This window comes from Choloepus didactylus, chromosome 4, assembly GCF_015220235.1.
Source record: "Choloepus didactylus isolate mChoDid1 chromosome 4, mChoDid1.pri, whole genome shotgun sequence".
Classification (NCBI taxonomy): domain Eukaryota; kingdom Metazoa; phylum Chordata; class Mammalia; order Pilosa; family Megalonychidae; genus Choloepus; species Choloepus didactylus.
The window spans coordinates 113,660,670-113,687,952 of NC_051310.1; the positions used below are offsets into that span (position 1 = coordinate 113,660,670).

Below are 27,283 nucleotides of genomic sequence, written 5' to 3' on the forward strand. Positions count from 1 at the left end.
TATTCCAATTCTTTCTGGCATAAGGAAAATTTTCAAAAATAGATTGGGGTGATGAATGCATAACTATATGATGGTACTGTGAACAGCTGATTGAACACCATGGATAACTGTATGGTATGTGAATATATCTCAATAAAACTGAATTAAAAAAACAAACAAAAAAACCTTACTGGGTATCCCAGTTTCACTCATTCTGGCTGTGGGACCTTGGGCAAGCATCGCATCAAGCTAAACCTTGCTAGCTGGAAAATATGCTTATTTAAAAATTCCTTCACTTAAGTAGCTCTAGATCTTCTAATACCCTAGCTGAGCTGTCTACTTTTTGTACTTAGTTCCAGGACGTTAACTAGACCTTCTCAGTTCTGCTTACAGGAATAAGGTAACAGAATAACATAAAAAAACACCCTGTAGCCCAGTGAATAAGTGACTTCCTCCTCAAAAGACAAAAGTTTGACTTTCCTGAGGATCAGCTAAGAAAAGTCATAAAGCCCCATGCACGTAAAAGGTTGCACATCAATATCTAAAGGTAATCATTGAGGCTGGAACCAACAAGACGTGCTTGGGACAATTTAGGATTGAGAAATTGCTCGTGCCCTCCTCAAAAGACCCAACGTCATCGCTGACCTGACAAGAATGTCATGCGGCCATTACTTAGTTTTTGACCCCCTATACCCTTTCTTTACCTATACAAACCCTAACTCACATCCCCACTTCGAATTGCTTTTTGGGAAGATTCCTCCAGTTCCTTGCAAGTGCACTTGCAGTAAGTCACCTTCGCACTGAGAGACATATTTCTCCTTTGCAAAGCCCTTCTATCTGACGGGGCCTTCTATTGGAAAGAGCCGTGCTTGCGTTATCAGCCTGTCTCCTTTGATGTTAAATGGGTCCTTCTGAGCCGTCAGTCTTGGGGGGAAACGACTCAAATGAGACAGTAAGTAGCAGCAATTCCCCATGGCGAGTCAAGCAGGCTCACTCCGCAGGGCTGGGACAAAGGTAGGTCCAGGGCGGCTAAAGAGGACGCTCGGGGTGGCTTCTACTCGCGGCTGCTGTGGGAATGGCTCGCGCGGCGTGAGCGACTCTGCCTGGCAAACCGCGGCGGCCGCACTCGTCACAGCTGGGAAGATCCCGGGAGAGACCACAGCACCACCCGCACGTGGAGGGGCAGGCACGGGAAGGGGCGGGCCCTCGGCCGCACTGGGAGGAGCGCAGAGCAGCGTGGGGAGCGCGGCTTCCCGCAGCAGAGGTAGGCCCTGGCGCGCGGCGCAGCGTAGGAGTCTACCCAGCGGTCCGGCCCGGTGACTGGAAGTGTGAGGCCTGCGGCGCCGTGGGCAGCTGGGCGAGCGCAGGGTCTTCGGCGGCGCCGGTCAGAGGCGGGACAAGGAGGCGCCGGCGGAGCCGCCGCCTCGCGGGGCCGGGGAGGGGCTCTGCCGGCGGTACCCCTGGAGGAGCCGCCCGCACCAGCCGTGGACACGTGTCAGCACGTTCCCGCGGTTGTCATCTCATCCCATGTCATAACTCCACCCCCAGGCCTGGAAACTACCCTCCCCCTCCAATCCATCCCATTATCCCCGGGGCTACCCCGTCGCGCTGACCCCGGTTCAGCGCCCAAGCCCTTCACGGACCAACCCATTTTCCCCGGCCCAGATCCCCTCTGAGGACATTTGTCAGTATGTTCTCCTCTTTGTCATCTTATTTCCCTGCCTAGCTCCACCCCAGGCCTGGGAACCCCGGTCCCTCCGGCCTATTGTCCCCGGGCCCTGCCCTCGCCCTTGTCCGGCGAGTCTCCCGGTGACACTCCTCGGCCCGGGATGCAGCCCTCGGGCTGGGCGACCGCCAGGGAGGCTGCCGGACGCGACGTGCTAGCCGCCGACCTCCGGTGCAGCCTTTTCGCCTCCGCCCTGCAGAGCTACAAGCGCGACTCGGTGCTGCGGCCTTTCCCCGCGTCCTATGCCCGCCACGACTGCAAGGACTTTGAGACCCTGGTGAGTGTGCTTTGCCTCGTCACTGGCCATGTGGGCTTTGGAACCACAGCCAGAGGTGGCTCCATCCGTGTTAGTAAACATGCCAGCCACCACACTTTCCATTCTCAGCCTGGCCTTGGGGAAGTTTTCCATGAGGTAAGTACACCTAACGTGGGCACTCCCAAAGCACTTGGTGGCTGCTTCCTCTTGTTAATGACAAGTGACTCCCAGGAGTTTCTCAGTGAGAAGTTTAATAGTTGCAGAGTTCTCCACAAAATGTTCTAGCAAGGCTAGCCATAGGGTGTTATTCTGAATCAGCTGTTCTCTGATAAACAGGAAGTTCTCCACCCCTTTGCAAATAATTAGACAACAAAGTCACCAAGGCCACCCATGCCTTGATCTTAGGTGAGGCAATATATGGGCAGTACTTTCACAAATTGTGATGTGCAGTGCACATGTGAGTTGTTATTTTTCTGATGATTGCCAAAGCACTTAATTTCTTGCAGAGTCCACCTCAGGGTCAGTATGCCTGGTATCAGTTATCTTTGTAATGTGAATGTTTGGAATTACCTAATAAATATAACTTGCCAAAATTGATTCAGTCAAAAATAGAAAATCGAAATAGCCCTATCAATAAGAAAGAGAAAATTGAAATAGCCCTATAATCATTAAAGATACTGAATTAGCAGTAAAACATTTTCCCTCAGAGAAAACTCCAAGCCACATGGTCTCATTGGTGAGTTCTACCAGTCCCTGAGGAAATTAATAATTCCAGTTTTACACAGATTCTTCCAGAGTATTGAAAAAGAGGCAAATATAACTTTGATTCTAAACCTGATAAGGTGATACAAGAAAATAAAATATAACTACAGGACAGTGTCACTCGTGAGCATAAATACAGAAATCCCATGCAAAGTATTAGGATATTGAATCTAGCCATGTATGAAAAGGGTAATTCCTCAGGACCAGGTTGAGTTATCCCAAGAATGTAAGGTTACTTTAACATGGGAAAATCTGTTATAATGTAATACATCACCACAACAGATTAAAGGAGGTGTTTAGAATCAACAGGTGTTTAGTATTATTTCCGATGAGGGGTCATGGCCAGGTGCCTTCTCTCTCTTACTCCCAGGAGGTCGAGGGACAGAGACTGAGCCTCCTGGCCCGCACCTGGTCCTCTGCAGCCCAGTCCAGAGACGTGATGAGGGCAGCACAGGCCTTGACCACAGTCCACAGGCATTTCAGGGTACAGGGAGAGGGAGGTCAAACAAAGAGTCAAGCAGACCGTCTTCCCTCACAGTTTGGTCTGCAAGTTCAGTTTTCTGTTTGTGATATCAGAGCCTTGGCAACAAAACTTCTCTTTGTTCAGTCAATGGATTATTATGGAGTGCCTGCTGTGGAACAGGTGCTGAGAATACAGAATTAAAAAGCCGAGGAGTTTCTAGTTTAGGGGAGAGGAGAAGTTAACAGTGTGCTCAGCTGTATGGTGGGACAAACTGTACAACATGGAAGCCCACAGTAGGGACCCCAGCCCAGCCCTCGGTGGTGGGCAGTGATCAGGAAGTGCTAGCCAGGGGTAGCGGTTGATGTCATGTTGAGCCCCAAGAGAATGGAGGATTTCAAGGACCAGAGCAGGAAAGGGGCATTCCAGGCAGAGGTAACATCAGCAGAAAGCCAGGAGATCTGAACTCACTAAGGACAAGCCTGTATGTTAGCATGGCTGTCATTGGGAGCAGGAAGAGAGGAGGCCGACTGGGCAGTCAGGAGCCAGAGCATCCTGCCAAGACGTGTATAGACATTATCTTTCCACAGGAGAGGGCATTGGTGAGATCCACAATGCGTTTCTGAAAGATCCCTGTGGTGGCAGAGGGACCTGTGCAGGAGTAGATGAAGCAGGAGGGACTGAGCAGTCAAACTTACCAGAGATAGTGCCCCAGGATGCAGTTTATTAATTTTTACTGAGAAATATCCCTCCAAGTGAACTAGAATGCTCAGTTCATTCTCTTCCTGTTGGAAGGTCTTTTTAGCAGATTGAATAGTATCAGAAGATTGCATGATGGATATGGGGTAAATGCACACACAAGGAGCAGTGGAATTGTTTTGATTTGGCTGTGCTTTAAAAAAATATTTAAATTTAGTTTATGCAAGTAATGTTTGAATGTATTCTCTTTATAAAAAATTCAAATGATACCAGTAAAGTAAAAGTGCCCCTAATAGAGCTCACCCTCTCCCATGCCCTTCCCTAGAGGTATCAATTGCTTAGTTTGAGAAATACCCTTCCACACCTGTTATCCCTTAGGGGCACACCTGCAACTTAGGTAGCCCAGAATAGCCACTTCTGTGATTGGAACAGACTGTCCCCCATGTGGGGCTCCTTGTGCCAGTCCCAGACAAGACACCATTTCTCTCAGTGGGTCACTGGAGAAACAGACAAAGTCTAACCATCCATGTCCGTTGACATATTCCTTATTGAACACCATTGTTTGGGAAGCTAGCCCAGCCCACACAGATGTTTGCCTGTTGAAGGCTTGTCTTTAACCAGCAGTTTTGCAGAAGGCTGCTCACCAGGCAGGAGATCTCTGGGGGCATGCACACATTCTTAAACACATTTAGGTTTCGTTTAGCCACATGTCACACGAGCTACAGAAATAATGCAGATAATTTGGCATCCTAACCTGTATGTGACTCAAAAGTTAACTTTTAAAGAAAAGGGAATCAGGTCTGGACTTGACCATCCGGATGTCATTTCCCTGAAAAGGGAAGACATGGAACTATTAAAAAGTCCCTCACTTCCATGTGTTTAGCTAAAAGACTTGGAAGTAATATTAAACAACTTATTTTCCGCCATTTAAAATTTTCTCTACACTACAAGCTGTCATGACACATCCATAACACATATGTTGCAGTTTCCAAAATTATAGCTCTGACTTGAATTACTTTATTGATTATTGCTTGGCTGATAATGCTTCCCTTTAGAAATGGCTCTGGCCTTATCCCAGTCCCCAAAGTCCCAAATCATCTCAGATACCTTGTTTTGAGAACTTTTCTACTCTGAGTCATTTCTCAGAGCCTGGGAAGTGTTTATCAGAAGTTTGTGGAATCAAATTGGGTATGTGTTGATTGCCTCAATACTGTAAATTTGGTAACTTCATATACTTACTACAATACAATTCAGTTCTGACTCTACCAGGAGTTAGGCCAGACTCCACATGTTAACTAAACGCAATTTTCTGAAGATTGGCCTTCAGACACCGGACTCAAGCTCAGGGGTTCCCAAGGCCACCCTCACTTCTGACCAACTGGCTACAAATTTGGGATTCCCACCACCTCCTCAGGTTCAATAATTTGTTAGAATGATTCACAGAACTCAGGAAAGCACTATCCTTACAAGTTTAGTTTTATTATAGCAAAAAAGGATACAAATCAAAAGAAGCCAAAAGAATATCTCCCATGAACCAGGGATATAGACCAATGCTTTATTATAATAATTTAGGATGAGGGTTTCTGACCTAGTTCCTTGGGACAAGGGTTGGCTAAGCCCTTATCAGGTCAGAGAATCTGTAGTATTCTTGGGATAATCTGTACCCCTCGACCTTTGGTTTCCAAATTTCAGAGTTGTTATCTATGCATGGTTCAACTTCTGAGTCACTTGTGGAATCTTGCCTCTGGCATCAAAGCTATAATTTTTTTTCGTTTTTGTTTTTCCCTAGAAAATAACGTGCCTTGGTTCCCCGTTAGCCTGCAGGCCCTTTCTGTGTCTGGGGAGGTGGGTGGGAATGGTTCTTTTATATTAAATCCATGCCCTAGCTACTTTGCCCTAGCAAAGTCAGCATCACATGAGAGCTTATTAGATATGCAGAATCTCAAGCCCCACTCCTGACCTACTGGATCAGGATCTGCATTTTAATAAGATCTTGGTGTGATTTGTGTGACAGGCAAGCCTGACAAACACTGCATCCAGCCTCCCCTGTTCCCTTCTACCACTGGGGGCTGTTCCAGCTGGCTCTCTTGGTTCTGGAGGAATAAAGATCCTTCCTATTTTCTCTATTCTTCCTGTTCTTTGGCTTGCACTGTATAGACAAGATGACTCCCTAGCATCCAGGTTAAAACACAGGACAGGAAGCGCCTGTCCTGACTCTAGTTGGTGTCTGCCCTTCTGATGCCCTGCCCTCTTGGTTCAGGCAAACTCCTCTTCATCCTTTACGATTCACCTGAAACCTTACATTATTCTTTCTCTCCCCTTCCCCCAGCAGTTAGGAGTCCTTCCTCTGGGTTCCTTCACTCAGAGGGGTTTTACCTGTTCTTGTAAACAATTCAATGATAAACATCGTTGAACATTAATCATTGTCCTTATGTCTAGTTATTTTCTTGGGATGAATTCTAAGAGGTGAAATTGCTGGCTCAAAGGCTGAGAAACATTTTTAGGAAGGCTTTTTTTTTTAAATTTTATTTTTTAATACCATTTTATTGAGATACATTCACATACCTTATAATCACCCACAGTATACCATCAGTTATTCACAGCACAATCATATAGTTGTGCATTCATCACCACAGTCAATTTTTGAACATTTTCCTTACTCCAAAAAAAAATAAAAATAAAAGTAAAAAAAGAACAAAACATTCCATCCCCTCATCCCATCCTAGTTTGCATTTGGTTTTTGTCCCCATTTTTCTACTCATCTGTCTATACACTGGATAAAGGGAGTGTGAGCCACAAGGTTTTCACAATCACACAGTCACACCATATAAGCTACATAGTTATGCAATCATCTTCAAGAGTTAAGGCTACTGGGTTGCATTTTGACAGTTTCAGGTAGTTCCTTCTAACTATTCCAATACAGTAAAAACTAAAAAGAGATATCTATATAGCACATAAGAATGTCTGCCAGAGTGACCTCTCGACTCCATTTGAAATCTCTCAGCCACTGAAACTTTATTTTGTTTTATTTCACTTCCTCCTTTTGGTCAAGAAGATGTTCTCAATCCCATGAAGCCCAGTCTAGGCTCATCCCAGGAGTCATATCCCACATTGCCAGGGAGACTTACATCCCTGGGAGTCATGTCCCATGTAGGGGGGAGAGCACCTGCTGTGTGGGCTTAGAGAGAGAAAGAGGGCCACATCTGAGCAACAAAGAGGTTCTCTGGAGGAGACTCTTAGGCACCATTATAAGTAGGCTTAGCTTCTCCTCTGCAGGAACAAACTTCATAAGGGCAAGCACCAAGATAGAGGGCTCAGCCTACTAAATTGTTAGTCCCCAATGTTTGTGAGTTATAACCCACGTAGGAGGTCCAACGTTTCTGCATTTTCCCCCAGTTCCTCAGGGGGGCCCTGCAAATATATTTTAATTCTCTGCCCGAATTACTTTGGAATGTATCAGTATTTCACACTAACCTTTACAAACCTACCAGATCTCACTTCCTATTCAAAGTTCCATGTAATTATGGTGTGTGAATAAACTGACCGTACAACTTAAATTATTTAGTATGCTGCAGAAAATATAGATCCTGCACCAAATAAACATCTCTTCCTTTGGTCTCACACACAAGTTGAAGTTTTAAAACATAGTCAATATCATCCTTTATTTAGGAAGGCTTCTGATATTTATTTCCAGATTAGAAATTGAATATTGACATGGGGAATGGGGATATCACTCTTTATAAGGCTCTCAACCTTGGCTTGTATTGGAATCCTCTGAGAAGCTTTTTTAAAAAAATGCTAATACCTGGGTCTCACCCCTAGAGATTCTCATTTAGTTGATCTGGGGATGGGGTGGGGATTGGGATTTTCCTGTTTGTTTGCAGAGAACATGTAGCTCCTTTATTTTCTTATTGAGTTGATCATTTTCCTGAGCCCCTACCTGTTAGATAGTGAGGAAATGGCACAACTAGATTTAGCCCAGTCTAATTAATGACCTAAAATTAATTTCAGGTAATAAGTTACAGTGTCCATTTAGGTAAATAGTTGCTATCTCAAGATAAAATTCCCGGGCCCTCAGATTTCTCTGCATCTCTCAAAGACAGTATCTGAAGAGTGAAAAACAAAGTATACAGATAAAGAAAGATGGCTGCAGACATAGATATGTGATGAGACTGTCAGCGGGTATGTGGCTAGAAGGATGACTTGGGTTATGGGATGTTGATGTGGAGGACCCAGGCTCCATCCCTCCAACACAAACCCACCTTGTCCCTGCCCAACCATCCTAGAAATGCAACCCTTTCCTTTCCTCTACTGCTTACCACTTACAGGGTGGTGAGCAGTAGAGGAGGGCATTTGATATTTATAATAATAATGATAATAATAAAAATACTAAAGCACCTAACACTTATACAGTGCTCATAGCACTAACTACTTGCCAGACACTGTTCTGAGCCCCTTCTATGTGTAACTCATTTAATCCTCCTAACAACTCAGTGATGTCTTTTCTGTTATTTTTCATGTCACCATCAGCTCATCAGTAGATGTGTTGGTGGTAGCAGATCATCCTCTTGCTCCCAGGCCCTGGGATTTTTTTAAAAACTCCCAACTAATGCCAATATGAGAACCATTGTTTTAAACAGTCTCCCTGGTGACCCTTTTAGTGGAGAGTTCTTTTGCAAAGTTGACTCTCACCCCATCTGTTTTAGTAAATCTAGATTTCCTGTCTCAGGTCTGTGCATGGCAGAGTTTACCTGTACATAATTGTGGTGTCCACCTCCCAGCCTCCATGGCTGTCCTCTCAAATCCCACATCACCGCATCCATGTCGGCAGCTCCTCCCATCCCACCACCCCACAGGTGTCACTCTGTCTGGTGCCTGAGGCTGGTGTCCTTGGCTGTACCTTTGGCCCATTTCCTTCTTGCCTCCTCCACCCACATGTAGTCATCATGACCTCTAGCACCTTCCCAGAGAAGTATTTGTTTATTTTTTTCCAGATGTTCTTTCTTTCCTGCTGCCACATCCTTCTAGGACATTGCTAACATCGAAACCTGAGTATCCCCAACTTTTCCTGATGATCAAAATCACCTGTGACAACTTCTGCAAACACAGAGATTGTGATCTAGGTGGTGGCAAGGTGTCCACTCAGCTGCCTCTGTCACCTCCTGACTCCAAAGCAAGGAAGTCTTGTTGTCTTTCTTCCAGACCCCTTGGGTCTCTCTCTCCTCTGCTCGCCCCGTGCTGGTTCCGTGCCTTTGTTATGCTCAGTCACTCAGACCACCTGTTTCCTTGAGCCTTCCCTTCTCAAACCCCTGTGACAGCCGACAGCTGAGCTCTGCCCACCATTCAGCACCCCAGCCACCTCTCCAGCCGGATCCTTCCTTATACCCCCATAGCAGAGGTTGCAAACCTGTGGCCTGTGGGATGACAGCTTTCATTTGTCCTCTAGTCTTTCAGAAATTAAGACTTTTTTTTTTAATGCAGCTTGCTGACTTTTGGAAAAAGCAAAAACCCTAGGCTCCACAGCCTGGATGGACATTGCTCTTGGGCAGAAGCCAGTTGCAGCTGGGAGGTGGTGGGCCCTTTGCCAGGGCAGTGGTCTCCATTTCAACAGTCAACACTTTCCCAGACACCCCCTTAACTCATTTCCATCACCTCTCTGGCCTTGGAGACATTTGAGCCAGAGCCCCACCTTTTGGGAGAGGCCTTATTTGCTAACTGTTCTGCCTCTCAAAATCCTCCTTTCTCTCCTGGTCTCACTCGCATCCTACCCACTCCATAAATACTTCCCTCTGCCTCTCCCCCAGCCCCCAGAGATGCCTTCCTTCCCCCTGAACGCTTATTCTCTTCGATCCAGTTGTTGGTAAATGTCTTCCGCTGTCATGAACTTTGGTTTATAACTCTTCATCTGAAAGATTACCTCTTATGGTTGCTTTGTTTCCCCACTAGGCCACTGGTTTCTGGAAGATCATGCTGGGCAGTTTCTGTGGGAGGGAGGGCATAGGGCAGGTTGAGGAGTAGCATGGAGGGGTGGGGTGCTGGGAGCAGAAGGTGCTATTAGGCAGGGAGGCTAGGCCAGGTTTCAAAGGGCCTTGTTAAGTGTAGGATTGCCAGATTTAGCAAATAAAAATACAGGTCACTCAGTTTAATTAGAGTTTCACATGAACAACAAATCTGGTTTTAGCGTAAGTATACCCCAAATATTGTGTGAGACAGACTTATACTAAAAAGTTATCCATTGTTAATTGGAAGTTCACATTTAACTGGGTGGTCTGTATTTTATCTGGCAACCCTGCTCTTGTGTGTTTGGTCCCCCAAAAGCCCTGCTAAAATACAGACAGGTTCTGGTTGTGAGGGGAAGAATCCTGTTAAGTTGTTGGAGCAGATTTGATTTTCACAGTAGCTTGAAGCACAGCAGGGGCCCTGACTGGGTAGTAGTGGTGGGAGGGCCTGAGCCCTGGAAGAGGGTTGTTGCCATAGGGGAGCTTGCTGAGGTCTGAGTTCAGCCCAGAGCTGGGAGGGTCCCTATGACTTCTCCTCTGCTGCAGGAGGCCCAGCTCAGTTGACCACCGTTTTATGAGGCTTCCTGTACCCAGGTCTGGGCTTTGGGAAGGGCTGTGGCTCACAGGTGGGCTTTGAGAACAGGGTTACTGACAGGGGCAGTAATCGTGGAAGAGAAGATAGCTCTGGGGTGACAAGTGTGGGCCAGGAGTAGAAAATTATGAAGTGTGAGGCATGGGAACAAATGGAGTCAGGGAGAGGCTGAGATGAGCCAAGGGCTGCTAGGGTGGCCCGTGGACTGTGCTGGTAGTCGGCTGTGTGGGTGACCATCTGAGGGCACTCCATTCAGGACACATCCCCAGGTATCCTCAGGGCTCCTGTTGTCCACCGAACAAAGCCCAGAGTCCCCAGATGATGTCAGGGCCTTTCACAGGCTGTCTCAGGTCACCTTCCCCCTTGGTTCCTCATCGTGACCCCTTGCCCCACGGTCTAGGCTCCAGCCACACAGAGCTGCCTGCAGTCAGTGATCACCACAACCATGGCAATCCCAGCTAACATTGGATTACTCATTACCTTCCTCATTGCTCCAAGCACTTGTTTAACTTGATTAACCTTCACAGGCATCCCGTGAAGTGGCTACTAATATCCCAATTATATATTTGAGGAAACGGAGGCATGGAGAGCTCAAGCAACTCATCCAAGGTCACCCAGTTAGCAGGAGTATAAGAGCCATGGATCAGACTAGGCAGGCTGGGAGGAGAGCCTGCACAGTTAACCCCATCACCCTCCACTTCTCGGAATGCACCTGCATTCTTGTTCTCCTGAGCCTTGGTGTATCAAGCCCAGTCTCACGCCCTCCTCTGTGAAGCCTTTCCTGGCCATCCCTCTTTCCCCAGCCCCAACCCAGCAAAGCCCCTCCTTGTCCTCTTAGGAGTTTGTGTCCATGTTTGCTATAACAATGGATACTGTTGGGTCATAATTATTTACCTTTATGCCTCCCCGCTGGACTGGGGTCCCCTTTTAACCTTTTAAGTCTCTTCTACCGCTTCACCAGAACCTGCCCTCACCCCACTTCCTTTGTCAGAAATCCTTGGTGCCACGTTTTTGGGAATTCAGATTCTTCCCAGTGTTAGCAATGTAATAATGTGTTGCAGTGAGACAACTAAATTTCAGACTCAGAAGCCCAATGCTGGCCACACGGGGCACCAGCCTAATCAGAAGGATCCAGAACAGGGATCACAGTGCAGCAGGGCAGCGTCAAGCATTCCTTTTCTGCAGAGTCCTTGCAGCAGTTCACACAGCAGTCCAGGAGCTAGACGGTGACAACTCAGCTGGAAGGAGATGCCTCATGTCGGGTGGGTGCTGGAGTTACTCTGGCTTCTGTGAAGCCCCCTGTTCATAGAGGCTGGTATTTCTTGTAAAACCTTCGTAGACATAGTTTCCAGGGTCCCTGCAAAAGATCGTTACAATCAGGAAAACCCCAAGCCATGGCTACCCCATTTTACAGTTCCTCCCAGTGTAGATGCAGTTTATCATCCGGGGTCCTTTTTACCAAGGAGCAGTGTTGCCTGGTAATGGAGTTGCCATACTACCTTCATCAGGTCTCCAGGGTAACATGTTAACAGGGAGATAACTAAAGGTCGTTTTCTCATGCTGAAAGGAGAAGGTTCTGTTAACCCTTCACCCACACGTGCATATACCATGTATTCAGTAATACCTCCGGTGGGGTGGCATCCCACAATCAAGACACAGTAACATTTCTGTAGGAAAATGCATAAAAGCACCAAATGGGATAAATAAAGACTAAACAAACCTCACATCAGCTCAGGTCAGGTTCGTACCACTTGAGTTACAAAAACCTGTGTTCAGAGCTTTTGGATGTTGGTATTATTTGGAAAGGGGATTGTAGACCTGTGCATTTCTCTTAGGAAACTCTGTGAAAGTCATCTCCCTAACCACCAGAGGGCTCCTGTTCATCATTTTGTCCAGGATCCTTGCTAACGAAGGTTTTTTTCCCCACTTCAGCTTGCAGATGCCAGCTTGTTACCCAACCTGAAAGAACTTCTCCAGTCCTCTGGAGACAGAGACAGACGGGTCTGGGACCTGGTGAGCTGGATTTTATCATCAAAGGGCCTGACAATCCACAGTGCAGGGAAGGCAGAGGTGAGACTGGTCTGTGGGATCACAGATTCCCAGAGCCTAAGGACTCTGGGACAGCACTGAATCCAGTGACTCTGAGATCTCCCTGTCCACCAGAATGACCTCAGTGTCTTGTTGAAAATGCAAATTCCTGAGCTCCTCCCCCAGAGATTCTGGTTCTGTGTCTGGAGTGAGACCCAGGAACTTGCGCTTTGGCAGTGCACAGCTGGGTTCTGTGTCTTACTAGCTTTGTCACTTTGAGCAGGTTACTGGGTACATTTCAGTACCTCAGTTTCCTTACCTGAAAAATGGGAATAATAGGAGTATACTTTCATCAAGGAGATTTGAATGAATTTCCACATTTAGAACAATGCCTGGCACATACCAAGGCTCAGTAAATGTAGGGTATCACTTTATTTAATTTTATTTTTGTGGTTGTGTGTGTGCATCTTATCTTAGACATGCATGTTTGGCCTTTGGAATACCCCTGTTTACACAGGTATGAATATCCCCTCTTCCTTGGGAAACAGTGTCCTTTCAGTCCCAGAAACTGCACCATCTGTTCTACAGCCAGCAATCCCTCACCCCAGGCAGCCAAGGTATCATTTTATTTAACAATCACCCAGGTAATTCTGGTGAAGATGGGCCCTGACCACACCTTACAAAACATTGGCCTAGTCCAGTTGTCAGGAAACAGAAGCAGAGCCTGACATAGTAGAAAACCTAAGGCTCAGGGTTCAAATCCCACTTCTATTGATTATCGAGTCTCCTTTTCTCCATTTGTAAATTGAGAACAATAATAGTTACCTCACACAGGGGCCATGATAGAATGTGTGTCACCCTCCAGCTCGGTTTCTGGTATAGGTCATACATTACATAATTTGGTTCCCCTTGCTGGGCTGTGGTCTCCCAGGGACAGGCTGGGACAACAAGGACCGGAGTGTAGAACCTGACCCCTGATTTCATGCTCTTCCCTCTCAGAGGCAGCAGGGGCTTATCTGTACTGCTCTTCATTTAATTTTAATTTAAGAGCATCCAATTTTATAAGCAAAAGTCTTCCTTAAGTGGCAAAGAATTTGGTATCTTCTATTAGGTTGTCTAGGGACATCTTTCTGTGAGGGATGGTAAAATAATGTAAAGAGCCCCAGAAGGGGAGTCAGGAGACCCATATTCAGGTCCAGGCTGGGCTGCTAACTCCTGAATGATCTCTGAGGTTTCATTTCCTCACCTGCTGAGTTGAGATTTCTCATATGGGCATCAAGTACCTACTAGGTGTTGGTGCTGTGGCTAAAGTGGATAGACAATGGCTCCTTGACTTTGGGTTATGGATCAGTTAAATTTTCTCATTAAAATGTGAAGTGTTTGACCCAGGCTTAAGAGCTGTTTATTTTGTCCAAGTAAGGACATTAGCCTACCATCATCATTTTGTGAAAGGATATTTTAACACCAAAAAAGGAATATGGTCCTAATCTTTAGAATAAAGGATAGTTCTTCCAAAGAAAGGTTCAGGGCAACCTTGCATCGATATACCTATACCTGTTACATTGCCCTTATTTTTCTCATTTAATCATAATCTAGAGAAACTTTGTAACAGATTGGCTTTGGTCTGTGACCTTTTGTTTGAACCACTGAAATGGTATGATTCTCTGCCCTGAGGAGGATTATCTTCCTTTTGAAAGAGCTTACCCTTCTGTGTCAGTTAGCTTGTGCTACATAAGAAGCCATCCCCGAAACTTAGTTGTTTAAAACAACAACCATCTATTGCTCCTCATGATTCTGTGGGTTGGTTGGGTGGTTCTGGTCTGGGCTGGCTTAGCTGGGGCTGGATGATCTAGAGTATCCTCACTAACATGGTCTGGGGCTTCAGCTGGGGTGGCAGTGAGGGTTGGCGCCTTCCTTTAGGAGGTTCTCATACCCTAGGAGGCTGACCTGGGCGGTGAAGGGTTTCCTGCATCATGCTCTTTCCCTGCTATAGCTCACCACACATTTGACCAGGTCCCATTGGCCAAAGCAAACCACATGGCCAAGCCCAGATCAAGGGGTGGAGAAACAGATTCCACCTCTTGGTGGAATTCCACCTGTAAAGTCATATTGCAGAGGGGCTCACGAACAAGGATGGGAAGGAAAACTTGTGGCCATTTTCTGTGATTTATCATACTTCCCCACCTCATGGGATTATTAGAAAGATGGAATGGAAGAAATAGATGTTAAGTCTTACGAAAATTAAAAGTGATCTCTAGTTAGAAGGGACAATTAATGCTTCTCAGCTTACTGCAGGGAAAAAGTTATTAGAGGAAAACAGCTTTGAACCATAAGCTCTGAGCTTACTTGTAAATTGATGTCTTTCTCCTCATGAAATCAGTCATTCCTATGAGCAGAGCCCACGGGAGACAAGCCCTAGGCTTTAGGAGGCCATTTTTATAGCACATTTTACCAGCTTCCCAAATAAAGTTGCCGCTCCCTTCATGTTTTCAAGTTTGAAAAGATCCAAAAGCTGACGGGTGCCCCTCACACGCCTGTCCCTGTGCCGGACTTCCTGTTTGAAATCGAGTATTCCAACCCAGCCAACGCCAAATTTTATGAGACCAAAGGAGAACGAGACCTAATCTACGCCTTCCACGGGAGCCGCCTAGAAAACTTCCATTCCATCATCCACAATGGCCTGCACTGCCACCTGAACAAGGTGGGGCCGGAGGGGCCCCCTGCTGATGGGGGCAGGGGTGGGGTCAGAACCCTTGGAGCCTGCTGGTGCGGGTGGGTAGGTGCACTGGGGCCTGCCCCTCAAAGTGTGGTCTGTAGGCCAGTAACAGCACTTAGGAGCCTATTAAAAGACAGAATCTTGAGACCCTTCCCAGGCCCTCTAAATCAGAATCTGCATTTTAGCAAGATCTCCAGGTGATTCCCATACAAATTAGTTTGAGAAGTTTCAATTTAAAGATGGTTCCCAATCTTGGCTGCATGTATAGCACCACTTGGGGAGCTTTTAAAATTCCCAATGCCTGGCTGCATCCCAGACCAATTAAATCAGAATCTTTGGGGGTGGAGTCCAGACTTAAGTATGCTTTAAAAGCTCCCCAGTGAATCCAGTGTGTGGCCAGCCCTTGATGCTTAGCCTGGTCCCCAGACCAGCAGTATTCACATCACCTGTGAGCTTGCTGGAAATGCTGAATCTCAGGCCTCACCCTAGATCCAGTGATCAAAATCTGCACTTTAAAAAGATCCCCAGGTAATTTGTATGTGCATTGAAGTTTCAGAAGCACTGCTTAGGGGACATCCCAACAGAGCTTGCCCTTGGAGAAATTGAGGAATGCTCTAAGGCATCCTCCCCTTTCCCTCCTTCCTCAACCTCCTATCTTCCCTTTTACAGGAGTTAAAACAATGTCATCCATCCTCTCTCTGTTGGCACTTATTTCGCCCCTCAGTGAGGTATAAGAAGAAGAGTACAGACAGGCCCTGGAACCAGAAAGACTTACTTAGCAGCTTTCTGGCCCTGCGCCAAATTTCTTAAATCTTCTGAGCCTCAGTTTTCTTATCTGTAAAATAGGGATACCATTACCCATCTTCTATTGTGCCAAGAGGATTGAGGTAGTTAATGTGTGCAAAGCACTCTGTATTTAGTAAGCACCAAGGAAGCCTTAGGGCTTCTCTAGGCTGCTGGAGAGGTGTCTGGGGTAGCTAGAGGCTCTTCGCTAACTGTGGCAGCTGTCTTTGAGGGGCTGGCTCCATGAGCCATAGGCTAAGTTGTGGCTGGACAGTCCCAAGGCTAGAGAGAGATTTCCCAACACTGCTGCATCTGATTAGCATGGTTGGGTTTTGCTAAAGATGATGGGTTTGTTTACACTGGCTCTCAGCTTCTAGTTACCACCAGGCTACTGGAATCCAGGGGGCCTCTGCTTCACACAAGAGTCATCCTGGAGAAATTGTCTGCAAATTGCATTCTTGTACACCAGACCTTTGTTTCAGTGCCCTGGAGAGTTCACGTCTTACCAAGACTCCTTTGGTAAAGCGAATCCCCTTCTTGTCTCCTCTTCTGTTTGAGTTTTCAGTGAGGGACTTGCTTGAGGGAGCCCACTTACCAGTTGAAGCTGTGAGATTGCTTTTGTGGCAGAGATACCCCCAAGTGTTCCATTTGTGTGCTCACGGCAGCCTTGCACAAGATTCTCAAGTCTGGGGAAGAGTGGATACGTGGCACACGTGAGCAGAGAATGGACGTGGGGTTGGATCACAGGGCATCTAGGGTACTTGGGAAAGGTCTGTGTCAGCTTTTGAGAGATGAGGACCCTGCCTAACCTGGCAATGGGCTTCTCAGGTTGAGCAAAGGCTTGATTTGTTTTCCTGAGGCTTTACTTTACAGGCTTAGAATTGTAGAAGTCTGGTGTCAATGAATAGAACATTTCTCATTTCTGGAGGATAAGATATTTTTCAGTTTAAGTCCATGCATTATCTTGAGATATTGATACTGAGGCCCAGGAAAGCAAATGAGTTTCAACTCAAATGTTAAACCCCAGCCATTGGTAGCAGCTACCTGGAATGTTATGTTGAGAAGGATTCTGGGTCTTTGTCTCAGCTCGGTGTGAATGAGTGCCATGATGGATATTTTCATGATGACTGTCATGGTTGATTCTTGATGTCTACCGTGGACAAAGGGTGTATGTGCAGTGCCTCAACTTGGAGGTAGCTCACCTGGGTTCCTTACTTGCTATCACCTGGCAGGCTTCCTCACAGAGGGCACCATCTTAGCACTACCTGGGAGCTGCCTCAGAGAAAAACTTACCCTGCTCCTCATGTTGGCTACCCTCATTCCTTGAAGGTTTCTGGTCTGAGAGACTTATTTCTTTCCCAAGTAATGACTCAGATTACCTCCTGCTTCAGGTGCAACCCTCTCCCTGCACATGAGAGCATGAGTTTGCTTTTTTAAGCCCGTCTGTGTGACTGTGCTTCGTGCATTCATGTGACAGGAGTCACTGTATATCCTACAACCTAAGACCCTGTGGTGGAGGACGCTCGTTTATTTACCTCCCCTCATGTGCCAGATGTCCTACTTGACGCTTTGTGTACATTATCTCATTCAGTTTCGCCCAAACCTTATGAAATAGTTACTATTATCCCATTTTGTAGATACAGAAACTGAGGCCCAGAGCGTTTATGTATCTTGCTGGCTTGTTAGAGATAGAGGCAGGATTCAGACCCAGGTCTGTTTGGACCCTTGTAGTGGTGCCTTTCCCTCTTGACCTTGACCACAGGTTTGGCCAAATCCACAGTGAAGCGACTGTCTGGTAGGGAACGTGTTTAGTAATAATTCTATGATAATGCCATAGGATGTCTTTTGCTGGGAAACAAGAGGCTTGAAAATTTTGTTTACAACTCTGTGTTGAAGTAAAGACCTGTGTCGTCTAATTGTAGTGACTCCCAATTCGACATTCACCTAGCTGTGCTTCTTTTCTGTTGGCCTCTGCCATTCCAGACATCCTTGTTTGGGGAAGGGACCTACCTCACCAGTGACTTGAGCCTGGCCCTCATTTACAGCCCCCATGGCCATGGGTGGCAGCGCAGCCTCCTTGGCCCCATCCTCAGCTGTGTTGCTGTGTGTGAGGTCATCGATCACCCAGATGTCAAGTGCCAAACCAAGAAGAAGGGTGAGTGAGCACCTGGCCTCTGTGCCTGGGTGCACAGGCTCTTGCTGTTGGCCAAGCTGTTGGGTGGAGCACCCATTCCATACCAAGGGATGGGCTGGATCCAGAACAGTGCAGGACATGGGCCTGCCTTCCCGGAGTGGGTAGCCTTCTAAGAGGTTGGACACGATGGAAAAGAGATTTCTTATTGCAAAGCAGTGGGTAGGGAGTGCCAGGTGATGGGGCTGACAAGGTGGACAGGGCCATGCAAAGGAAGGTAGGTGTGAGTGGTCAGGGAAAGCTTGGGGGAGGAGGTAAAATTTGATAGAAGAAGGTGAGTATGCAAGGTCAGAACTTGGGCTTCTTGAGGGCAGGAAGAGGGTGTCATTCACTGTTGGGCATCTGGTGTCAGCAGAGAGCCTGGTATGTACTCGATATTCAATAAATATTTGCTAAACTGAAGCCAAGGATGCTGGGTCCAGACCCTATCCCTTGGGGCTACTTAGATATATACCGGAGCCCCAGGGGGATGCGAGGGGCAGCTGAGGCCATGGGGTATAAATCCTGGGCTCCCCATGGGGCTGATTTGTGAGCTGACTGCTTCATCTCCATTTTCCTAATGTGCCCTTTAGATTATTCTCTCTGTGGCCTCTGTCTCCGAAGTGTTTGTCTACCTCAAAAGCAGAAGAGGTCACGTCATTCCAGTCTCCAGAACTAGTCTGTTGGTTCCACTGAGAAAAGGAGAATCCAAAAAACTGCCTGTTCCTAGTCTCTAATGTAAAACAACTGGAATCCTGGGGAACAGGCCCAGGTCTGACACCACCCTCCCAAACTAGACAGCATGAATATTTGCGTTTACAATTCTTGTTAAGAATTTGGAAACCGTGACATTAAACATCAAAACAAAACCTAGCTGTCTCTGCTGTCACACAGCTTTGGCTTTTTAGGGGGTAGATTGGGAGCCATAAAGCTTTTTCATGTTACTAAAAGAAAAGTTGTTTATAAAATCTTTTCTAAATTTTCTTTAGCAAGTTTGGTACAAAGGGGGAAGATACACATTCTAAGAGCTTGAATCCAGAATAATTACTTTAAAATGCTTACTAAGAGACTTGTTTCAGATAAAATCTGTTCCTAGTTCCTTGTCCTCGAGTGTTTTTTATATGTTTGTGCTGCCAATCTGCTGCTTCCCTCTGCTTTTCACAGTTGAATTTTTTTTTCTTCTCTCTTATCCCTTACCTTCTCCAGTTCATTTTTTGCTCTCCCTGTTCATTTGTCTATCTGCTGGATTCTCCTGTTTTTTTTTAGGCTGCTTTATATACACATACAAGCTTCTCCACCCTCAGAAACAAGAGGCTTGACCCAATTTCTAGTCATCGTCTGCATCCTTTGTTTGCTTATTTTCTCCCCACTAAAGTTGTGCTTATTTTTTCACACATCTGTTGATTGATCTCTCCTTATTCAGATTCGAAGGAGATAGATCGCAGAAGAGCGAGAATCAAGCACAGTGAAGGGGGAGACATCCCTCCTAAGTACTTCGTGGTCACCAATAACCAGCTGCTGCGAGTGAAGTACCTGCTGGTGTACTCACAGAAGCAGCCCAAGAGGTAAGAAGGTCCAGGAGAACTTAAGGCTGTCCTCAAAGTGTTGGGCTTCTTTTCTTAGTTGTCATCCTTCACCCCTAGCCTCCCTGGGCTTTTGTCAGACCATAGCTATGTATAAATCCCCACATTAGACACTGTGAGGGATGAGGAATATAGTGGAAGAAGATGTGGTCCTGGCCCTAGGAGGACTGTATATTCTAGTGAAGAAAGTAGAAAGAGATAGGTAAACACAGACAGGATGAGGGACCAAATGAGGCCAGACTGGCTACCCCAAAAGCTTTAGCCTTTCCACCTAGGTTTGGAGATCGCAATCGGAAACCCATTGGGTAGTTAAGGTGGAGGTCAGGGTGGACACCGGCTGGGGTTTTTGCAGCCTACCTCCGTACCACCAAGGCCACTGAGCCACCTCCTGCTCCTCTCTGGACCCGAGATGCCTCATCTTTATTTCTAAAATGAGAATGTAGAACCCAAGAACAGATGAGGGTCTTCCAGCTCCTAAGAACCAGGGCAGATGCCTCTCCCCACCTCAGCAGTGCGGTAGCAGGGGGTGTGTGCAGTGTTCTGGTGGCCCTGTTGAGATCTTGTCACATTGTTGGTGTCCATGGTAGAGCCTTTAGTGGGGGTCAAGTAAGAGGGGAAAGTGGGTAACTTTTAATAATCTCCACTCCTGATGTGGTTTGTGTACAATAGTGATTCTTACACTTCAGGATTTCATAAGCCAGTAAAATTTCCCCCCAAATTTGTGAAATCTGTGTAGGGTTCCCGAGTCTGGGCACATTGTCCTTTGGTTTAATATCATCTCGCTTTTTCTACTTGAAAATTCCATTTCATTCTCACCTTTCCCAGGAATCTTTCTTTAGTGCACACTGGATGGCTTAAATGATTTCCCAGAAGGCCAAAGAGGATTTCCCTACCTCAGATTTATGTCTGTACATTTCTAAAAGTGCTAAATAACCTGCTACCTGCTGCCATCTAGGCAGATCCCCCGAGCTAGGTCATTCTTCTAGTACCAAAGTCTTGCTTAAGAAAAGATGGGTTATAAAAGGTAAAAGAGGAGCTATAAAAGGAAAGATCAGGATGAGCTCATTGCATAGCTGTCTCTGTCCATTTAGAAAATGTTTTGTTGAAAGGCGTGTACTGCCAGGGCAAACAGCCCCAGATTTCTTGAGCAAAGAAGCATGAAGAAGCTTCATTTCGCGGCTCATGCAGAGGATGAAATTCATCATCTTGTCTACTTTGAGCCAGAAGTTGTGGCATACATTTAAAAAAAAAAAAGTTTTTCTGTTTTTGCCAACATCACTCTTTTTTCCCTCCCTTAAGCAGAGCTTCAAGCCAGCTCTCCTGGTTTTCCAGCCATTGGTTTACGGTCATGATATCCTTATATCTGCTGCTGCTGCTTATAGTGAGTGTCATCAGCTCCTCCACCTTCCAACACTTTTGGAATCGTGTGAAGAGATAATCTCTCTGGGCCTGGCGTGGGAGCCACCGCAACCATGTGCCTTATGATAACTTGCTCCATACCTCCTGCATCTCACATCCAGCCAGGCTGAGCACGGAGGCCGGTTGGAGACCACAGGACAATTTTCGTATGCCATAAATGTTTCAGTTGCCTTTGATGGTGCCCCCCAGCCACACTCTGGTCAACAGGGACCACCGGTCCCTTGCTCTTAGGTTTTGGGGGAGCCTGCTGTCTGCTCCCTCCTAAACAGTTCTAGGGAGTCAGCTTCTCAGCCAGGGCCAAAGGGAAAAATCCTGTTGCATTTAAAAACAAAGTGTCCAAGCTGTCAGTGCTGTGTTTACCATTCCTCCTGGTGGAGTTTGGCCCTTTCTCTAATGCCTTCTGGAAGGCGGAAAATGTGTAGTGGGGACTATAAATCACCAGGCGGTTGCCTTGTTTTGACTCAAGACACCCAAGAGGAACAGTCATGTTTCTCATAAAAATTGGTGGGATCATTCTTGAATTCCATCAGCCTTTGAGTGCAAAACATTTTAACAATTTTCTCAAATCAACAGAAACAGCCTTCTGCTACAGCTGTCCTCTGTCCTCCCCTCCTCCCCTCCCAAACCATGGATGAGAAAGGAAGGAGTCAGAGGCCTGATTAAAAAAAATACAAACTTAATGAGCAACTCAAGTTGTCTTTTTCTAAAAATTACCAACTGCTGATTACAGCTGAAATGGAACCAAATGTTTGTTTTCTGATTTAAAAAAAAATGAGCTATTGGACAAATTAGTCTTGGTGAGCTGAGTAAAAGGGAATTTTTAAACCTAGAGCACCATTTGTCCATGTCGGTAGCCTGTTTTCTGGCTCTTTTTAGAGAAAGGGATTTGAGCTGTGGGCTCACCTCTTGCTCTTGTTTTCACGAAGCTGCCTTGATTGTGGCCTGTCAGCGCCTGTACACCCTGCAGGGCTTTGGAGGGCCACTGGCCTTCGAGACAGGGGCCTGCCCCGGTGTGCCACGGCTCTGCAGGGACCCAGCCTCCCTCAGAGGGGCCGCAGGTCTTTGGGGACTCAGTCTGGGCTTTACCTGTGGAAGAAAAGCCACCTGGCTGCCCAGAGAGCCACAGCCCTCCTTGCTGTATTCTCTCTTCTCTCCTTCCTGCTGGATTTCAGGTATAATGGAGACCTCTCAGTTTCGTGTGCGTGCGTGTGTGTGTGTGTGCGCGCGCGCATGTGTATGTGAGAGAGAGATTTCTGTAAAGAAAGGGGAAAAGTCTTTTTTCTATAATTTGTAAAGTTGTAAAAGAGCCACCATCATGGCTTTTTACATTGAATATTGGAACATTTCAAAAATAATAATAAAGATACTTTCCTAATTACCGACTTGCCTTTGTCCCTGCTAGTGGCCTTAGCATGAGTCTGCTGTGTGCCCCGTTACTTGTTACAAATCTTACCTTCTCTTCCTTGTTCAAGGTGGTCGATTGCTGGAGAACTTATACCGCCAGAATATCTAGTGGGTGTTGATTTCTTCATCGATTTAACAAAAATGTAAGCACCTGCTGTGTCCCAGGCACTAGAAATAGGAGCAGGATCAAGGTCAAAATGCCCCTGCCGAGCTGACAGTCTGGCAAGGTGGGCAGATGGAGTGAGATTGGCATTATAAGGGAGCTTTGAAAAATATGTGGCAAGGAATCCTGCTGTGGTCTGGGGTTAGGAAATAAGGAGCAGACACATGTAATTCTGCTTGGCCCTTTACACATAATAATTTCCTTTAATATCCTCACAACAGAAAGGAAAAGTTCTGTTTAGATTTCATCACTGGCAAACATCTTGCCTATCAAAAAGTAAGGTGGAGGTCCTTATCATTTCAAAGCAATTACCAGGTTTAATTTTCAGAGCTTGTCTGTAAACAAATTTCTAATTGGGCTTGAATCTATGGCTACTACATTGCACAGTCCCTGAGGAAAACACCATTCACATGCCTACAACGAAAATGGTTCCTCCTAGAATTGTGTGATGTAGGGGCACTACTTAGACCTTTGATCTAGTTCACACAGAGGGATGTCACTGGCTACAGGCTTTAAAAAGATAAAACAGAGCAGGTAATATCTGATTACTAGTTAATGTCATTTTGATTTTGATATAAAAGGATGTTGTTGAAAAAGAAAAAAAAAAATCCTTATAATAGGCCTGTGAAGTAGGTATGACCCTTATTTCCATTTTACAGATAAGAAAACTGAAATAAGTTTAGTAACTTGCCCAGGGTACATAGCTAGGACGTGGCAGAACTGGGATTCAAACCTGCAGACAGACTGGTTTTAGTGTCAGTGTTCTTAACCGCCAGGCTATGCTGCACCCCCCTGGGTGCCTAGAAAGGGTGGTCAACTGAAACCTGAAAGGTGAATCGGTGTTAGGCCAAAAGGTGGAGGTAGAGTATTTCACACGGTGCGAACAGCACATGCAGAGACTTGGAGTTTTCAGTGGAGAAGCTGAAAGTAGGAGAGTCAAAAGGAAGAGGTGGGTGGTGGGATGTGGAGCTGGAGAGGTGAGCAGGGGCCAGTTCCTGGAAGACCTTAAAAGTTGTGGGCAGGAGAAAGCCCCGGGGCAGTGGAAAGCCACCATTCGAAGGTTTGCAGCAAGGATATAATCAGATCTGGTTTTCAGAAAAATCATTCTGGTTGGTGGTTGGAGAGTGGATTTAGGATTGTTTTGAGAATTAAAAGAACTGATACATACTGATTTTTACAGTAGTGCCTAGCATAGAGCATACTCCATATATGATAGCTGCTATTAGTATAATAACTAGTATTACTTTTTTTTTTTTTTAACTTGTTTTTAATGTCCCAGTTGAGGATTTGGGCCTACAAAAGAGACAAAGCAGGAATGGCCAAAGAGATAGAAGAAACCAAGACAACAAAGTGTCATGTTAGCCAGAATGGAGGGCTTGATCGACAGTGTCAAATGCTACTGAGAAATCAAGATTATGCCTGAAAAATATCCATTGGATTTCCTGAGTTGGAGATCAGCGGTGAATATGGCGGAAGCAGTTTCAGTGGAGTTCAGTGCAGGGGATGTGGACAAAGTCAGACCACACAGGTGTAAATTTTTATACACATTTTCCAGGGGCTCTCAGTTCCCCCAGGCCTCGTTATGAATCTCAAATTAAGAACCCCTCCTTTGGTTTCAGTCTGCTGTCACGTTAGTTCACCGATGGAGAACAGGACCAAAGAGTGGGCTGCTTTCATTCAGGCAGTATTTATTTTAAAACGATAGCCTGAACTTCTTTGGCAATACCTCATGTGACTGTAGGGGAGGCTCTGAGCTTGGTAATGGTGACATGAGGATAAATAATGGTCCTGCCCTCCAGGAGCTCCCAGGCTAGTGCGGGTCATGGGACAGATGCATTTTGATATGAGGGAAGCAAATGGCTGGAATCTAGTGGGTTGGAGTGCGCACTGAGGAAGACTGAGGCAGGCCCCGTTGTGATGTCCCTGGTTCTGGACACTTTTTCCTTCACAGGCCTCCATAAAAATTTTTTTTAAGTTATATTTTTAAAACTGCATTGGTGTAAAGATTAATATATTAATATATAAATGTTTTTCCACCTAAAAGTTTGGGTTTTTTCCTTCTGATTTTAAAAGAAGCTAAAGCATTTTTCTGGACCCCTGGAAGCCATGTGGGCCCTTGGCATTCTGCCTGCTGTGCCTAAGGGGTGAGTCGGCCCTGGACTAGGGTTGGTAGGAGGGGGAAGTGTGAGGCTTCTAAGGACTTAGGAATAGAGGGCAGGAAGGAGGCAAACCCTCAGCGTGACACTCAGTTCCATTTGGCACCGACCCTACCTCTAAGGCAGATCCTCCAGGTCACCCAGCCCCAGGAAAGGGCACATTGGGGTGCTGGGGGTTGGGAGCTCAGGAGGCCCATTCCCGCCACAGAGGAGGGAGAAGCAGTCTTCTTGCTGACGTTAGCACCCACTGAGCCAAGAGCTTCACCAGGCAGCTGCTGGCAGAAGAGAGCTGATGGCAGGTCAGTTGGTGCTTCCTCACACCGGGCCCAGCTGCCTTGTCTTAGGGAAAGCAGCCTGGTCGGCTCTGTCACTAACACCATCTCGGGGTACAGCTTTGGGAGGGGTGGCAAGTGAGCCTCCCACGGCAAGGTACCCACTTCCAGGAAGTGCCAAGGATCCCATAAGCCCCCAGTTTCCATCACAAAGGGAATGCCTTTTACCCCAAGGACCTTTGGATAAATGTATGTGCGTATATGAGAGAGAGGTGCAGTAGGGGATGGGTTTCAGTGTGCTTTCTGATTAATTAATTTCATTGAACGGGATTGCCTATAAAACCAGGAGGGGATTGGGATGTTTGTGATTCGAAGAGCCCAGTTCAAGATATTTTTCTTCAGAACATGGTCCCATCACATCTGAGCCCTTTCCTGCTGCTAAGCCCAGGAGGTTTGTCTTGGCTTGGAATTGGCTGCGCTCACTCTCCCCGTTGCCATGGTGATTCTTTGGCCCTGGGGCTGGATTCAGCTCCTCACACAAAAACAGGGCCCTGTCCCTCCCTAAGCCCCCTCCACTGGCCCCACCCAGAATCTCTCCCCACTCCCCTCCTCTCCACCCTGCCCCACCTCCTGAGTTTTCCATCTCTTGGCCTTTGTTTTTGCCTTTGTCAGTCTCCCCTACTCTGGATGGGTTTCTGTTTGTTTCCAAACTGTCTAGGGCTGTGCACCATGGAGACAGTGTCCCAAGCTGCCTCTAGCCCTGGTCTGGTTAGAATAAGCCCCTCTCCTTTGCTTGCATCTCCAACCTGACATTTGGAACATCCAAAACAAATCACACGGTTGGAGGCAAGATACAAACCACCATCTCCACCCACTCCAGCTGGCACCCTCGTCCACCTGGAAAGAGTTTTTAAAAATTTCCAAAGTTCCAACACAATGCCCTGAGAAGGGAAAGCAGCATTTGTTGAATACCTGCTGTATACCAGCCACTGGGCTACACTTTGCTTGTGTTAAAAACCTGGTGGTAAAGATGATGTTTCCTGCATTAAAATTCAACTGCAAGCTGCTTGAGGGCCGGACCCAGATCTTCTCTGTCTGCTCAAGTGTCTAAGATACCTTGCATGCTCAAGCAAAGTTTGTTGAAAGCACAAACGGATGAAAGGATGCAAGAAAATTCCCTCCCATAGTTAGAGGGTAATGATTAAACGACTGCAAAGGGGATTGAAGTTAGATTAAGAAAAAATGCAGTGGCAAGGCAGTGTGGGTGGTGAGGCTTTCAGAGAAGTTGTGGACATTTGCTGTTTGATTTCAGGGAGTCCTGTTTGCTCTCTGTCACCAGAAGTACCTTTTAGGGGTGATGGAGAGGGGTTGTGGGTTAGGGCAGAGCCTTCTGCTTCACTGCAAAGAATCAGACTTAAAGTGCTGATGGTCCTGAGAGACGTTGAACTATTGATTCGAAACCTATTCGTACACGTACAAATGACTGATAACATAGCCTTTCCTAAGAATGGGTTTTAGTAATGAGTGGGGTGTTGGAGGGCAGTTGTCGGTGAGGTGAGAAAGAGATCACTGGAGATTTAAGAGTGAGAGGCTTTGACCACTTGAAGGATCATGGGAAGAAGGGGAAGGCTGGGGCCACTGGAGTCAGACTTTGCTCAAGCCTCGTTTGGCCAAGGGAGGACCCCAGTGAAAGCAATGTGTGGTGCTGACAGGTCCTTCCAGCCCTGTCAACGTTGATCGGTCTAATCAAACTGCCTGCTAGTGGGGTGGGAAGGAGACAAGGCAGCCTGAATTACTGGGAAGTATGGATGATTGTAGTCTGGTTTAAAGATGCAGTTTTACTATTTTGGGGCACGTACAGGCTCTCCTAAATGGGCCCATAGCACATTGCCTATCAAAGGTCAATAGGTATTTAAACCTAGCACATCAATTATGTTTTTAGAAGACTTGAGGGTGCATGAAAAATATTTGTTCTCAGTTCTTTGACCAGTGATTCTTCTTGGATTATGACCTCTGTTGTTCTTGTGCCCAGTGTCAACTCACCCTATTGGTACCTAACTCCAGCTTCCCTCTTTCTTCCACTCCCAGTTCATTGGCTCTGGTAAAGCTGACTGAC

General features: G+C 46.4%; 1 protein-coding gene across 5 annotated transcripts; it reads left to right on the forward strand.

Annotated features, from left to right (window-relative positions):
* Nucleotides 1–1,138: 1,138 nt before the first annotated feature.
* Nucleotides 1,139–22,547, forward strand: PARP16 (poly(ADP-ribose) polymerase family member 16). Of its 5 annotated transcripts, XM_037833681.1 has the most exons (7): nucleotides 1,139–1,243; nucleotides 1,706–1,982; nucleotides 12,406–12,543; nucleotides 14,996–15,202; nucleotides 17,984–18,155; nucleotides 19,594–19,735; nucleotides 21,053–22,547. In XM_037833681.1, the coding sequence occupies exons 2-7, from the start codon at nucleotides 1,809–1,811 to the stop codon at nucleotides 21,189–21,191; spliced, it is 972 nt and encodes a 323-aa protein (XP_037689609.1). In that variant the 5' UTR covers nucleotides 1,139–1,243; nucleotides 1,706–1,808; the 3' UTR covers nucleotides 21,192–22,547. The 5 variants fall into 5 exon arrangements, with proteins under 5 accessions (XP_037689609.1, XP_037689610.1, XP_037689611.1 ...); XM_037833682.1 differs by lacking the exon at nucleotides 1,139–1,243 and having other exon boundaries at nucleotides 1,254–1,982; nucleotides 21,056–22,547; XM_037833683.1 differs by lacking the exon at nucleotides 1,139–1,243 and having other exon boundaries at nucleotides 1,254–1,982; nucleotides 12,406–12,486.
* Nucleotides 22,548–27,283: the final 4,736 nt, after the last annotated feature.